General features: G+C 39.3%; 1 protein-coding gene across 1 annotated transcript in view; it reads left to right on the top strand.

Moving 5' to 3' along the window:
- The window catches only part of plxna3 (plexin A3), a 144,169-nt gene that overhangs the window by 39,176 nt on the left and 89,722 nt on the right, over positions 1–15,271 (top strand). Inside the window, exon 6 of the mRNA XM_088081562.1 lies at positions 1,234–1,416. Coding sequence (XP_087937688.1) covers positions 1,234–1,416 — 183 coding nt within the window. The remainder of the gene's footprint in view (positions 1–1,233; positions 1,417–15,271) is intronic.

Raw genomic sequence — 15,271 nt, 5'->3', positions numbered from 1 at the left:
GTCGGACTTTGGAGAAAAAGAGGAGAAAGTGGAGTTGTGAAGTTAATAAAAATGCTTCTTTGACACGGCTTCACATCTGTACCGCGTTAGAGCGGAGAGGAAAGAAGTGGACAGAGCCGCAGCTAACTGTGTGTCTAAACTGAAAAAGAAAAAAATAATAATAAAATAAATAAACAAATAAATAAATGTGAGTGGAGCTAGCGATCTTCAACTGAAACGGATGGTTAGCTTGAAGGCTAATAGCAAACAACCCAGTGGCTAATTTAGCTGGTAAATAGCCTGTTTGGGACGAGGACCGTAGTTAGCTTGCTAGTTAGCATACACTCAGTGTGGATTTTAAGGGATGAAACACTTTCTGTCCACTTTTTGTGCCCTTTGGAGATAAAAATCTAACAATAGTGACCCTGAAAGTTCCCCATCTTTGCAAAATCTGATTCTGTGGTTTAAAGTGATAGTATTGTGTTATGGTACATATATACATATATGGTACATATAGCGCATACTGTGGACACTTGATTGGGGGAGGACGAGATAAGCTGCTAGCTTCTTCCTTCTACCTTTCTAACACAAGACAGTGGTACTGCAGATTTGAAAGACGGATTTGTAAACTGTTTACACTTTACACCAACATTGAAACTTCACAATGAAGCATGAATTACGATAAAAACGTCAATATGTTACTTTTACTTTTGGCTTTAAAATGATAACTTATGATACTGCATGGACTGTTGTAGCACACTGTGAGTTCCTATTACAGTTCATGTGTGCATAGGTGAGTATTTATAGATATTTATAATGCATCTTAAGTCCCATCAGCCGACCTCTAGTTTATAATTAGTCAAGAGCATCCATTGGACCCTTGACACTTATAAATCATTATAAGTCATATCTGTAATGTTTTATGACTGTTGATAGAGCGCATCAGTAAGCATTGCGCGTGTTTATGAGTGTAGTCATAAAACATTATGAATGCATTATAATTCCCTATGAATGCCTTCATAATGCATTATAGATTTGGATTTGATAGAAAATGTCTGTAAATTCTACAAAGAAATATTATTTCAGCATATTTGTACTTTAAAATGAACTCTTTTGTTTGGTTCACTTCTTTACAAAATATTGAATGCTGTTTCATTGTTTTGAAATTTACAGTTTTATGAAGTCGTGATTTTACAGCATTTCGCTGTTAATTTTTTAATGTTAATAAAAATCTTCGTTGTGTCTCTTTCACAGCCGAAACAGATTGGAGACGATTTCTGTGGTCTGGTGTTGAACCAGCCACTCGGAGGCCTGAGGGTCATCGAGGGAAACCCGCTGTACGAGGACCGCACAGAGGGCATGGGCGCCGTCGCTGCCTACACGTACGGAGAACACACGGTGGTGTTCGTGGGAACCCGGAGCGGACAGCTGAAGAAGGTAGGAGGCCGGGTGGAGGGCTGGATGGATGTTTGCTGCTGTTTGGTTTGAGTCTGAGGAGAAAAGCGTTTGGAGCTGCAGTGACAAAAGAAATGTTTGTGTTTCAAACCGCTGAATGTGTTTGTGCTGGGGTCTTTTTTGTTTTTTTGGGTGTTTTTTGGCGTGGGAGAGGCAGAGAGTGCAGAGTGTGAGAGCTGCTGCTTCCTCTGCTCAGAGAAAATGGCTGCATGAATGTTTTAAAATCGCTTTTGGGTCTTTGACTGCTTTCTAGTGTTTCTATTTACGGAGCAGGGGAGAAAATTGCCTTGTTCAACTTTAAAATGACTGCAGGCTCTTCGGGTTGTTTGGAGGAAAGAAACAGACAGTTTGTGTTTCTGATTGTGTCTCAGGATGTTTCCTGTCGTCCATCTTGTCAGGTGTCTCTCTGATTCTCTTTATGGTGATTTTTGATTCCTCAAAGCTGATTTTCTCTGTTGTCGTGCAGCATGTTGTTTTATTCCACCTGTAGTCGTCCTGACAGCATCACACCTGTACGCGGCCATAACCCAGGTAAACTGAAGTTTATCCTCCAGCAGATCTGAATATCATATCATATCATATCATCATATTTACAAAACAAACATTAACAATCAGGTGTCAGCCTCATTTTTCCCCATTTAATGGATTATTTGTTTGTAAAAATAGTGAGAGATATGTGACCCTCAACACTTCACCTCAACAATTTTACTAAAACATAACAATATTCAAAGTTTGTCAGATGTTTTTAAAGGGAAATTCACTGAAGTTATCAGAATAGTTTCACTTTCATTTTCTGTCAATCCACTCAGTGATTAATGGACTGATGGTTTTATGTAGCCTTTCCTATTTTCATATGTTTTGTTTTAAGAAATCTGAATTTGTGAAGCGTCTAAAGCTGTCGGGAGTATATGTTTAAGGTTTGTGCCCTCAGATTCATTGCTATCAATGTTGACGTGCAGAAAGTGTGCCACTGCACCCCGAGATTTACAAAATTCAACTTTTGGAACGTAGTAGCGCACATCGCGTGTCATATGACGGTGACCAGTCACATCTTGCATATATTTTTCTTTTCTTCAGTAAATACAACTCTGTCTCCTAAAAATAACATTTATACTACAAAACTGCTTTCTTTGTTTTGTTCTTATGGCATTATCACCTAGTGGACTGTGCTCAGAGACATTTCTTTTAGTTAAAAAAACCACTAAAGTCATTTACCGTGAAGGCTTCGGAAGGAGCTGGTTGGGGAGGATGGCAGATGTAGAATGCGATCGACTTTCACACCTAAACTTGTGTCTCATTGCCTGTGTCAACTGTTCAAAATACAGGCTTCATATTGAAACAAACACATTTATGAGGACATATCAGTTTTACACATGCATGTTGTTTCAAGTGTAAGCACACTTTAAGCAGGTGTGAATGCAGAAGAGTCAAAAAAAAGGATATTGGCAACAATTGAATTTAAGACTTAGTAAAATAGCAGCACTGCAGGAGAGAGAAGTCAGATTCCTGTAAACGGCCGACATCAACACAGACGTTTCAGCCTTTAACAGTGAGTCTACAATAATAATAATAGCAATAATAATAGCAATAATAATAATAATAATAATAATAATAATAATAATAATAATAATAATAATAATAATAATAGTCAGCAGGTGTGATAAATGTAAGATATTTTGTGCAGCTTATGAAACGTCTGGGTTGGAGCTGCTGTCTGTGCTGCCTGCAGCTCTCTTCTTATTATTGTTATCTGGAGCTGAAAATAAGCTGAACGCTGTTTTGATTTCATAACACAGCAAACACAATCTGTTCATTTCCAGTGTTTCTGTCGGCGGGCAGGCGGGTGGGGCGGAGACGCAGCAAAGAGGTGTAGAGGCAGAATCAGTTACAGACAGACAGACAGACAGAGGGACAGACAGAGCCGGTGTCTCCGCAGAGACGTTGTCTGCCTCGTCTGAAGCTGTAAAGTTGTGTCGCTGGTGTCGGCTGCCGAGAGCTGCAGAAACACTCCGACCGACGGCTGCTGTCAGAAAATGTCCCACTTAGCAGCACAGAGGGTCTGTTTTCTGTCTCCTTCAGTCATTTACTGACTGCAGGACAAACTCTGTCCTCTCTGGAGACGTTCCTCCGTCTGAGCTGCAGGAAGCTTCAGTGTATGCTCAAAACCAACAAACCTGAACCAGCAGGACAGGAAGCAGCTGGAGGAGGAACACCTTCACACTGCATCTTCATCAGTTTTAATCAACACGCTGTCCCGAAAAGCACCTCATCACAGACTCGTAGATTTCTGTTTTAGGGAACTTCACAGTCGATTGATTAATCCATGTGCTGGTTCTTCAGTCCGATCAATACTTTGGTTCAGAGCGAGTCATCTGAACTCTTCTGTGAAACTTTTCTATATTCACGTTCTAGAGAGGATGATTTCTGAGTATTATGGTGACATCTCGACTTTTCCTCTCGAGCCATCAGGCCAAAATTTTAATGTGATACTAATAAAATATCATAATAAGATAATTTAATCCTTTATTAGTCCCACAGCGGGGAAACATGCATCATTACAGCAGTGCAAAATAAAAAGCGTCATTAAAAAACACAAAGTAGTATAAGAAGTAGACAATAAAAAAACCCCAAAATGTAATAAATAGATAGGCTGAATTGCTGGAATTATAAGATAATATGATAAACGCTAAATTTGTTAAAAAAAAAGGCTTTGTTTATGAAAAAAAAACATCTTTTTTTACTCGATACTTGAAAAACATTTTATGTGGGTTCTCGTAAAAATAAGAGATAACAAAATAGAATTGATGTTTTCATCCTAAAGAGACACAAATTTCACAGTTTTCTTTTAGGATTCATATATAAAAACCAAATAAGGAAAAAAGGATAAAATAACAAATAAAATCCGACAAAAAAAGAGAAAATCCAAACCACTCAACCCAGACACCTAAAATAAAATCAGGATCCTGCTTCAAAATAAAAAAACTGCATTAATATGATTTTTTATCTTTCATTGAGTTTTTTTTAACCAACATCAGTCCTGACATATGAAATATTTATTAATTTTCCAAAAATTTTAACTCTTTAGATGCCAGGTTTTTGTCATGATCCCACTATGTTTTTATATGGAAACCCCCCCACAAAAAATATATAACTATACATAATACATGCTAGGGATATGTCAATGATTTCCTGCAGCACTGATTTTTAGATAATCATTTTTTGCGCAGTGTCAAACACTCATACTGCTCTGAACACAAAATGCACTTTTCAACATCAGGCTATGAAAAATATACATCATTATGATGTTCGACTTTTATTGAGTTTATTTTTTAACAGAAAAAAACAATTATTGTCAGTCTCCTCCTCAGTGTGTGAGTGTAGCTGCTGACAGTCTGGGATATGTCAGTGTGTGAGTGTAGCTGCTGACAGTCTGGGATATGTCAGTGTGTGAGTGTAGCTGCTGACAGTCTGGGATATGTCAGTGTGTGAGTGTAGCTGCTGACAGTCTGGGATATGTCAGTGATCAGCAGCTACATTGACTGTGACAGGTCACCTAGTGGAAATAGCATGTATTTCCTCCATATGCCAAATATGGTCAAAATGACCTCATCAGGTAGATAATAACATTCTTGAAAAAAATGCCATATGCATGAACACATCCAAAATTATCAAAAAATGTAGAATGAAAAGCGTGTAAATTGCACCAGACAGTTCCTAAAGGGTTAAACTGATAACAAACGACTGTTGGTTTGTGAAATCATTGATCTGAATTCTCTGGTCGTCTCCATCAGATAAAAAGTTTCCCTTTTTGGTTGAATAAATACTAAACTTGTGGACATGGCGGTCTCCACTTCAGACACATTACTCCACATCATCATTAGAGTGAAAAGATGCATTTAAAAGCTCCTCTGCGTCCACGTTTGACCACAATCATCTCCATTTTCCAGCCGGAGTGAAGGAGGAATTTTAATTGCCTGAAAACTAAAAATGGAGGCTGGGCGATGTGAATGGATCCTCTCGGCGTTCACCCCGCTCACCTCTCCTCCCACACAGCTGCCGCTTTAATATTCATCCACATGGGGAGATATTCACCTCCGAGAGCGACGCAGCGAGGAGGATGAGGAGGAGGTGGGGGAGGAGGGGGAGAGCCGGAGGTGTAGTGTGTGGAGTGAACAGATTGGTGGAAATCGATGGCTTTTGGTTGTAGATTTTGGCGCAGGAACACTTGTTCTATGTTTAGTGAAGCCTCCTCCTCCTCCTCCTCCTCCTCCAACCAGACATGTAGAAATAGGCGAGGAGTACAAAGTGCCCCGGGCACTGCTGAAGGCCCCGTCTGAACGCAGACTGGAAACATTTTTCATGTTTTACAACCTTCAATTATAAATGATCATTTTATAAATCATCCATCAGCTATTAGATTGATTTTTCTTTCACCGGGCAGCGATTGGTTTCCTTTCATTTAAGATAAGATAGGACGAGCCTTTATTGTGTCCCAGAGGAGAAGTTTGTCTCCGGCGGTATAAACATATACATTAACATTCAGTAACACACACACACACACACACACACACACACACACACACACACACACACACGGAATATTATATGATGCCGTACAACAAGATATTGCACATTCCTCTCAATAAAAGCCCTCCACCCTCATTTATTAAGATGTGCACTGAAAGGGTTAATCAGTGAATTATCGAGTCAGTTTACAAACATTTTACACATCAGTTCTGAGTGTAGCTTTTTTTCTGTTTTGATATTGGATTCAGTTGGTTCGACAAAATACAAGGTTCTAACAGTCTTGGAAAACCTGGAAAAGTCATGGAATTAGTTGCACTGTTGCTGGTTGTAATGAAATTAATTGTTAAACTTTCTTTCAAGAATAATCTTCCACGTAATGTCATCTAACTGCATTTTTTCTCTTTAGCTGTTGACAAGAGTTGGGATAAAAACAATACAGCATAGTATTATAGTATTATAAATATTTTTTGTGGCATCGCTATGCAGGCACCAAGTATATTTATACTAAACTAAACAGCTAAATACGCTGAGCTTCTGCGGTCTGATGAGAAATAAAGCTTTACTTATTCTGTTAGAAATGATAAACTGATGTTTCTGCTACATCTATAGTTCTGGGTTTGGTTATCATCATTTAGTTTTTATGTAAACTATCACATGGCTTTAATGGGAGCTTGAGGGTCTTTTGGACATATCAGTGACTGATTACAAAAAAGACAAATGAAAAGGCTGATCGGGCAGACTGAGCAGGACTGAGACAGGTAGTTTTCTTCTGATTTTTGAGTTTTGAGTAAAGTTTATGATGCTGTGTCGCCACGATTCACTGGCGATGGCAATAATAGCACGCCGGTGTCTTTATTAAAGTGGATTAGTGAGGACTCATTGTCGAGTGTGAATCATATATCAGTAAAATACTATTTTTACACATGATGATGAAGATACAGAAAAACAGAAATGTGTGGAAAAGGTATCATACCGTTAGTTTTCAGAGGAGCTGGTGTTTTTATTAAAAGACGCTCCCTGTGGCGCCGCTGTCGTTCACTCTGCACACAAACATCTATTTCCTGTCTCTCCTCTTTCACTTTTCTTCCATTTTTTCCCCGTTGAAGTCTTTTTCGGGAGTTTTTCAGCGTCTGAATGGAGGGTCGAAGGACAGAGGGCGGTGCAGGCTGCACACACTGTAAAGCCTCTGTGATTTCAACTATATAAATAAAGTTGACTGGTTTCAAACATAGAAACTACTCGCTGGAGGTCAAAGAAAGATGGAGGTTAAAAGAAACCAGCACCGAGTGTTTCTTGACTTTGTTCCAGACTTCCATATATCTGACCTCCTGCATTAGTGGGTGTTCACACCACAAATAAACCCTGCAGGAGGCTGCTGCCGCTTTACAGCCACTTCCACTTTTCGACTGTTTCTCTGTGTTGTTCTACACGCTCCTTCGCAGCCCAAATATCGGCGGAAAATACACCTCTTGGGGCGGTATGATACACACCTGGCGCCAGATGTTTCGGACGCTGCGGTTAACAACCACAGTGTGAAGAGTGTTTTTTAGTAGCGACCTAGTGTGCTGCTCTGTGTAGAGCGCAAGAGTGACATATGACGCCTGTCACGTGACGTCACGTTACGATAGTAACAGACATACTTATTTAAGTGCTGAAGAGTTTATTTTTTTAAATTTAATTTTATGTCATTATTACGGTTGCATGCAAAAAAAGTGATCATTACATTTTCAGGAGAGTGGGTTTTAACCCTTTAAACCTTAACTTTAAGATGCTTTTCTCAGAAATGAACCCTTTGAACCCAAAGCAAATTGGCTTGACTTCTTGACTTTCTTCCTTCCTTTTCTGTCCTTTATTTTTTTGGTAATTTTCATGTCATTTCCTCTTTCAGTGCTCTTTGCCTTCTTCCCATTTGCTCAAAGGGTTAAATATGAAACAGGCTGCATTTTACTGAATACAGTGTTAATTTTTTGACTGTTTTAATAAATCATAGTGATTACTTTGGTTCAGAATAAAACTTGGTTGTCACCACAAATTTTAAGAATGAATGTGATATTGCTGACTTTTATGCCATTAAGTTTATTTTGAAAAGCCACAATGTGTGTAATGAACGTAGTTAATATATAAACGATGGACCAGAAACTTGTTAATCTGTCACAGTTGACGTTAAATTGTCTGTGTTTTGCAGTGATTAACTGTATCTGTTGGTCAGACTGAGGTCGTTTTCAGCATCACACAGTTTATTAATGTGGTGTAGATTCCTCTCCTCTTCTCACCGACTGCTTTCAGTCAGTAAACATCTTTTTTTCCCTCTTCGTCTAAATGGGCCGCTGTGATTGGCTCTCAACGGGTCGAGAGCTCGCATTCTAGTGAATTGAATTTAGGAGGAGAGGGTTAATTGGTAATTTGGCGAGAGACTAAAGACAGAGACGTTCTGTCCGTCGTCAACACAGAAATACAACACATAGAGACCCTGTGGAGACACGGCAGCTTAGAGAGGAGAAATAATACGATTTTTCACTGAGCAAAACACGAAACATTCAGAGCCTCGAGAACAAGAGAAGTCGGGCAGATTTAAATCCAGAATCAGAATCTGGTGTAATGTCAGGATGATTCTGGTGCAGAACATAAACAACTTTCTTTCAGGAACATGAAAAAAAAGCAATGAGCAACCTGGCAACAAAAGTCCTGCAAATTGCAAGAAATAAGTAAAATGTGACAGGATAAATGATGTGGAAAAACAGAGAGAATTATTAGAAATGTATTTAAAAATATAGGAAAAATTGTAGAGAGAACTAAATACATATTATTTAAAATCATATATTTAACACGCTGTTTAAAAATATATTTATATATAAATTCAGCACTTTTTTCAGGGCATTTTCTTGTTTGTTTTTGGTTTTTTTTACTGTTCTTTTTTACTCATTTTCAGGATATTTTAATTTATTTATTTGAGTTTCATAATAATTTTTCTTTTTAAGGTCCTTTTTCGTATGTTCTTGAAACAAATTAGGCCGATTTGTTTAGGTTTCATAGGGTTAATGCAATGCGTAGAAAGCCTCCAGAACTGTATTTGTTTATCTTCTACAGTCTTCTTCTAACTTTGACCCTAATCTTTGGACCTAAACTGATCTGTGGAGCAGATATCAGAGACAAACATGACCTTCCACTTATCATACAGACACACAGATGCCAAACGTTACCAACAAACTTTATTCACATTTATAAAACCTGCTTGTTTCTTTCCTCAGATTTCTTCCTTCAGAGCATATTTTTTATTTAAACAGCGATAGAAGCAGCTAAACCTCTCGTGTTCTTAATGCAGTAATCAGATCAGAGTGTATTTGACTGTCAGACTTCTGCAGTAATAATAATCTCTAATTTATTTTTTCATAGCACCTTTCATGTATAAAATACAGCTAAAGGTGCTTAACATGCAAATGTGCTAAAAATGAAAACCTAACAATATATGGAAAACAAAACTACAAAATAAAATGAAAAAGGGACATGAGTAAAAAAAAACAACAGAAGACTGAAAATAGATAAATTAAAACACAAAAATAGAAATAAAAAACATATATGTTCACATACTAAAAGTCAATGATAGCAACGAGGAACAAAAAAACCCTGAAATATGTCATTTTTTACTGTCAATTATTGATGCTGTTTCCATGCTTTCTGTTATTTCTGCTCCCACATCTCGGCAACTCGAATTACAACTTTGGAGGGCCGTTGGTGTGCTGGTAAATATTTCGGAGCAGCAGGTGACGGCAGCGTTTCTGTGGTCACAGAGGCAGTAGAAGCTGCAGCTTCTCTGTCTGTGTCTCTGCTGGTGAAGCAGGACGAGTCCATAACTCTGTGAGTGTGCAGCGCTGAGACGTGCCGACCCTCCGCAGAGACGCTCCGGTCCTGATTCATTTCACATGGAGCCTGCGTGCTGCTCGGCCGCTCGCTGTGTGTTCTGACAGCAGCAAAAACAACAAGTCGTAACTCAAACTCTCTGTTGACTTTATCTCCGTCTGTCAGACTCTTTCCCTCTCTGTCCATCTCCCCCTCTGCTGTGTCGGAGGCTTTTCTCTTTCTCCTCACGTCCCTCTTCACTCCGCTCAACGCTCTTTCATCCTGCTGCTCCCTAATCATCATGTTTCTAACTTCACTGCGAAAAAAAGGATTTTAAAAAGTGTACCTCTCATCCTCAGTGGTCTTGAAACAACATTTAGATCTTCATTTGGATAAATACAATTACAAATATGGAGCTGAAACGGTTAAAAAATGACAAATGTGACAAATACAAGTTGTGTTTTCAGAGATGATGTTGTTGTTGTTGTTGTTGTTGTTGTTGTTGTTGTTGTTGTTGTTGTTGCTGGCGTGTGTGAGGACGTTTGTAGGACGTTTGTAGGACGTCAGTATCTGTAAGATCCCGGCTACCGTCCTGTTTGTACTGCAGTTTTTTTACATCATCACTCAGACTCATAAAACGAGAAAACAGCCGCTCCTGTTTGTCGCATTTTTCCAGATGCATTTTAGCTTTTTTCTGGCATTTAACCCTTTGAAACTTTGACAACACTTTTCTTGTGCTGCGTACAGACGCCTTCACAAATATTTAAAACCTCAGAACTTTGAGTAACTCTGGGTTGGCGTTAAAATACAGAATAGTAATTCTGTATTTTACAGAATTACTATTTTTAAGCACTTTTCCAGGTCATTTCCTTTTTTGTTTTTAATTTTTCATTCCTATTTTGTTGTTCTTTTGAACTTTTATTTTTGCTTATTTTTAGGTATATATCTTGTGCTTTTTGCTTTTTTTAAAGTTAATTCTTCCTAAAATTATGTTTCAGAATCATTTTTATTTTTAAGCACTTTTTCAGGTCATTGGTTGTTTTTGTTACTTTTTGCTTTTTTTAATCCTTGTTGTTAATTTCCAGGTAATTTTTTGTAAGTTTCTTGCAAATGGTGGGGTCATTTCTTCAGTTGCTCATTGTTTTCCCATATTTTTGAAAGAAATCAAGCCAAATTGCTAAGGTTTCAAAGAGTTAAATCAGAAAGAAACTCCTACGGAGTTTATTTACCTTCAGTGCTTACAACAGCACACATCCCGAAAACACAAACGCACCCTGGTGACTGCTTCAATATGCATGTATGGTATAAACAGAATGAATTTAAATTCGCTCCAAGCGCTGCGGTGACCTCACCTGTTCTCTGAAGGTGAGTCAGAGGCAGAATATTGATTTTCTCCTCTCAGAGGAAAGACGTTGATATGGTCCGTTGTGCCCAGTATGAAGAAACCAGTCATTACAGGAGACCCAGTTCTGACTGTGGTGGTCTGAGGACCAAACAGGAAGACGTGAAACCTGAAGCCGCTCGGGTAGAGCGCCACACGGGGACGTTTGGTTTGTGCGACCACACACAGAAGAAACCTCAGGGTGTTGAGACGGAGCTAAAAACTCTCCTTCACTCTTTAACAACCCAGCGTTAAACTGGGATCTGACCAGTCCAGCCACAGTGAGCCGCTGGGCGTCAGCGGCCTCGCTTAAAGTCAAGACGACGAAGACGAGAACCAAACCTCAAAATCTGACACATCTGAAGCTCATCATCCAAAATTAACATGAAATTCTTGTAAATTTACTTTTGTTTTAGTGTCAAAAGCTTCACAGACTGATCAGAGAATATCAGAGAGCTGTGCTTCAAACACAAGCTTTTTTCAGGAGGATGAGTAGCTTCAAGTTTAAAGACCAGAATACAAAGATTCAACAAAATCCAGGTCCTTCCTCTGATCTCCGAGGAAACTCGACTTGAAGACGAAGCCAGATGGAGCTAATAACGCTAACAAGCACAAACGTGAATTTTCTCACATCGAGATTCATCGTGGAATTATTATTATTAACAAAAACTCTGTTTTGCATAGAAACTTAAAGGGACTTCTGAACAGGCCTGTAGGGGTTAAGTTGTATATTTATTTTGTCACATTTTGGACCCATTTAAGGTAGTGAAATTGTCAAATTTTCAACTCTTTCAACGCTTAAGGTGCTTTTTTTTTTCAAATTAAATTATGGACGGTTTAAGGTGGTATATTTCTCAGATTGTGGACTGGTTTGAGGTGGTATTTGTTGCTGAGACTGTGATTTAAGGTGGTATTTGGTGCTCAGACTGTGATTTAGGGTGGTAATAATTGGTCAAACTGTGTTTTAAGTTGGTATTTGTTGCTTATACTGTGGTTTAAGGTGGTATTTGGTGCTCAGACAGTGATTTAAGGTGGTATTTGGTGCTCAGACTGTGGGTTAAGGTGGTATTTGGTGCTCAGACTGTGGGTTAAGGTGGTATTTGGTGCTCAGACTGTGGGTTAAGGTGGTATTTGGTGCTCAGACTGTGTTTTAAGGTGGTATGTGTTGCTCAAATTGTGGTTTGATGTGGTTTATGTTGCTCAGACTGTTTTTAAAGGTGGTAAACATTGCACAGACTTTGTTTTAAGGTGGTATATGTTGCTCAGATTGTAGTTTAAGGTGGTATATGTTTCTCAGACTGCGTTTGAAGGTGGTATATGTTGCTCAGATTATGGTTTAAGTTGGTATATGTTGGTCAGACTTCTTTTAAGGTGGTATTTGTTGCTGAGTGTGTTCCCCGGCAGCAGGCAGAGTGTGTCGCTGGGACCGGTTCCCAGTCTGCCTCTTCTAACAACATAATGACATCAGCTCTGACTGTGGACACACGGCGCTGCAGGCTGATGTCTCTGGAAGCGTCTCAGTGAAACCTGCCGACACGACTCCCGTCTGGGCGTAAATACCGACTCTCTCTTTCTCTCTGCGCTCGTTTCCGTGAGAATCGACCTGCAGAGAGAATCATCCGTCACTGTCGGAGCGCAGCCGACATATCAATCTAGTGACTGATGTATTTAAGACGTGAATACTCAAAACATCCACACATGAGAGTCTGTAAACACTGCAGGCCACATGTTTACTCCATGAAGCATGTTTCAGTTTGTGAACCAGCCGACATTTGACCTCGTCTCCCAGGACCCATGTGAGTTTGACACAGAAAGACACAAATAAGAGCGAGAGGGATTTCTTCGTTTCCTGAGCAGAAACGTGACAACAAAACTGAGGAGAATTCTATATAGTTCAGGTGGAAAGCTGTCAAATAAGTGAGATATTTCCCTCTTAGTGTTGGTGGAGTAGAAACATGAAGTGTCACGAGAACAAAGTACAACTACATCATTTTGTTGGCTTTTTGAGACAGAACAATGCGTGCCAAAAAAACAAACTCTCCTTAGTTAGCTTCAGTTATTATTGTTCACTCAAAGGCTGCTATTATTGGTGAAGGTAATGAAGCAGCCTGTAATTAACCTGCAGACAATACTCAGGGCTGAAAAAGGTACTTCAAAATGTGTTTTTTTGTGCTAAAAAAAAACGATATTCTGTTTCTTTACAGTCAATATTGTCCCAAAAGAGTGCAAGAATTCAACTAGGGGTCGACAGGTTGTCGGCCTGGACGATTATCAGAGCCGATATTTGTCATTTTGACGATTATCTGCATTATCAGCATTTTATGATCGCAGAAAAGTGTGTATAACACTCAACGAGCAGCAGGGAAGGCAGTCTGCGATACATGCAAAGAAAGCGTCAGCGTTGGAGAAACTTCATTTTATGTAAGTTTTCACTGAACTTTATTTAAAAAACAATTGCTGAGGACTTGCTGTGTATGATGATGAAGGATGAAGTTTCAGTTTTTTTAACACAACACAAAGTTTTATGTTGGTGTTTGTTATATTCCAAATTCTAAATTTTGAAGGAAAAAAAAACATTTTTATGGTAAATGCATATTGGATCCAAATATCATTTGTCACTCATTAACTACCAATAATTAGTATCAGTATCAGCCCTAAAAAAAAATCAGTCGACCACTATATTTGTTGCACAGGCTTTGATTTAAGGTGGTATTTGTTGCTCATACTGTGGTTTAAGGTGGTATTTGTTGCTCATACTTTGTTTTATGGTGGATTTCAGTTAGGCATATTTTATATTCGCAATTTCAATTTGCGCAGTTTGAGGGTTAATAAAAACCAGCCTACTTGTGGAGGCTTTTGTGTTAGTATCAGTTGTATCAGTATTGTAATTTAAATACTATCATAAATACACACAGTACATGTAGTTAGTTGTAGTAACGGTTGTCGCAGTGGATTTCCATCTCTGCCTGTTGTTCTTCTATCAGCTGATCTGACAGCTGATTGGGTCAGAGAGGGTGATGTCATCAGTGTGTGAGGAGAGAACGAGGCGACAGGAAGCTGGAGGGGACGTCCCAGGAGGATGGGTGTGTGTGTGCATGCGTGTGTGCGTGTGTGCATGCGTGTGTGTGTGTGTGTGTGTGTGTGCGTGTGCGTGTGCGTGTGCGTGTGTGTGTGCGTGCGTCTGTGTGTGTGTGTGTTGGGAGGTGCGGTCAGTGCAGCGTGTCTCCTCTCTCCCCTCAGGCCTGTTTGTTTTGGACGCAGATCAGAGAGATGCTCACACACACACACACACACACACACACACAAACACAGCTGTCCATTCAGAGCCCGGTGTTTTCGGGTCCTTCTGTGAGGTCGTGGTGTCGGGGTCGTGCTTGTCGTCAGGTCTGAGCTGCTCTCTGCAGGTTTGCCGAACGTCATGTGTGACTGATTACTGTCCAGATTACAATTAAAGGGACATTCTGCAGATTTTACACATGAAAAGGAGTTAATGATGTTTACGTCTCACCTTCCTCAGCTTTGTTTTTAGCTGTTTTTTCTAAGTCTGTGCAGCCACAGTGACAAGAAGAGTCAAATTCTCGTTTGTGCACACGTAGACACTGAGGCTGACTCTGATGAGCTCACTTGAGTTTATCTCAGCTCATAAAAATGAGGTGTTAACCCTTTTGGATCGATATCAGTTTTCTTGTGCTGCCTTCAGATGCCTTTCATAAGCTATTTAACCGTTTGAATCCAAAGCAGATTTCGGTTTGATTTCTTTCTCAAGCATGGGAGGGAAAAGTCAACAACCTTGGCAAGAAATATCCCACAAATTGCAAGGAATTAGTGAAAGGTGACAAAAAATTACATGAAAAATAGTTTTAAAAAAGAGGCAAGGATTATCCCAAAATTATCTGACGAAGGAAATCCACTTCCTGTCGAATTATCCGAGTGTGTTAGTCCGACCTCCAGAAATTTGAATTAATCTGATTTCAGTCGCACTAACATGTTAACGTGGATTTTAAAAGTCCAATTTTAGTCGGACTAACTAACTCAATATTCAGACTTCGTGTTACATGCTTCATGTCTTTTTCACTTCCCAAAATCTCCACC

This window comes from Plectropomus leopardus, chromosome 9 (genome assembly GCF_026936395.1).
Source record: "Plectropomus leopardus strain MGB_pleo_1.0 chromosome 9, ASM2693639v1, whole genome shotgun sequence".
Classification (NCBI taxonomy): Eukaryota; Metazoa; Chordata; class Actinopteri; order Perciformes; family Serranidae; genus Plectropomus; species Plectropomus leopardus.
The sequence above is the reverse complement of the archived record's forward strand: the minus strand, read 5'-3'. Positions and strand labels throughout refer to the sequence as shown.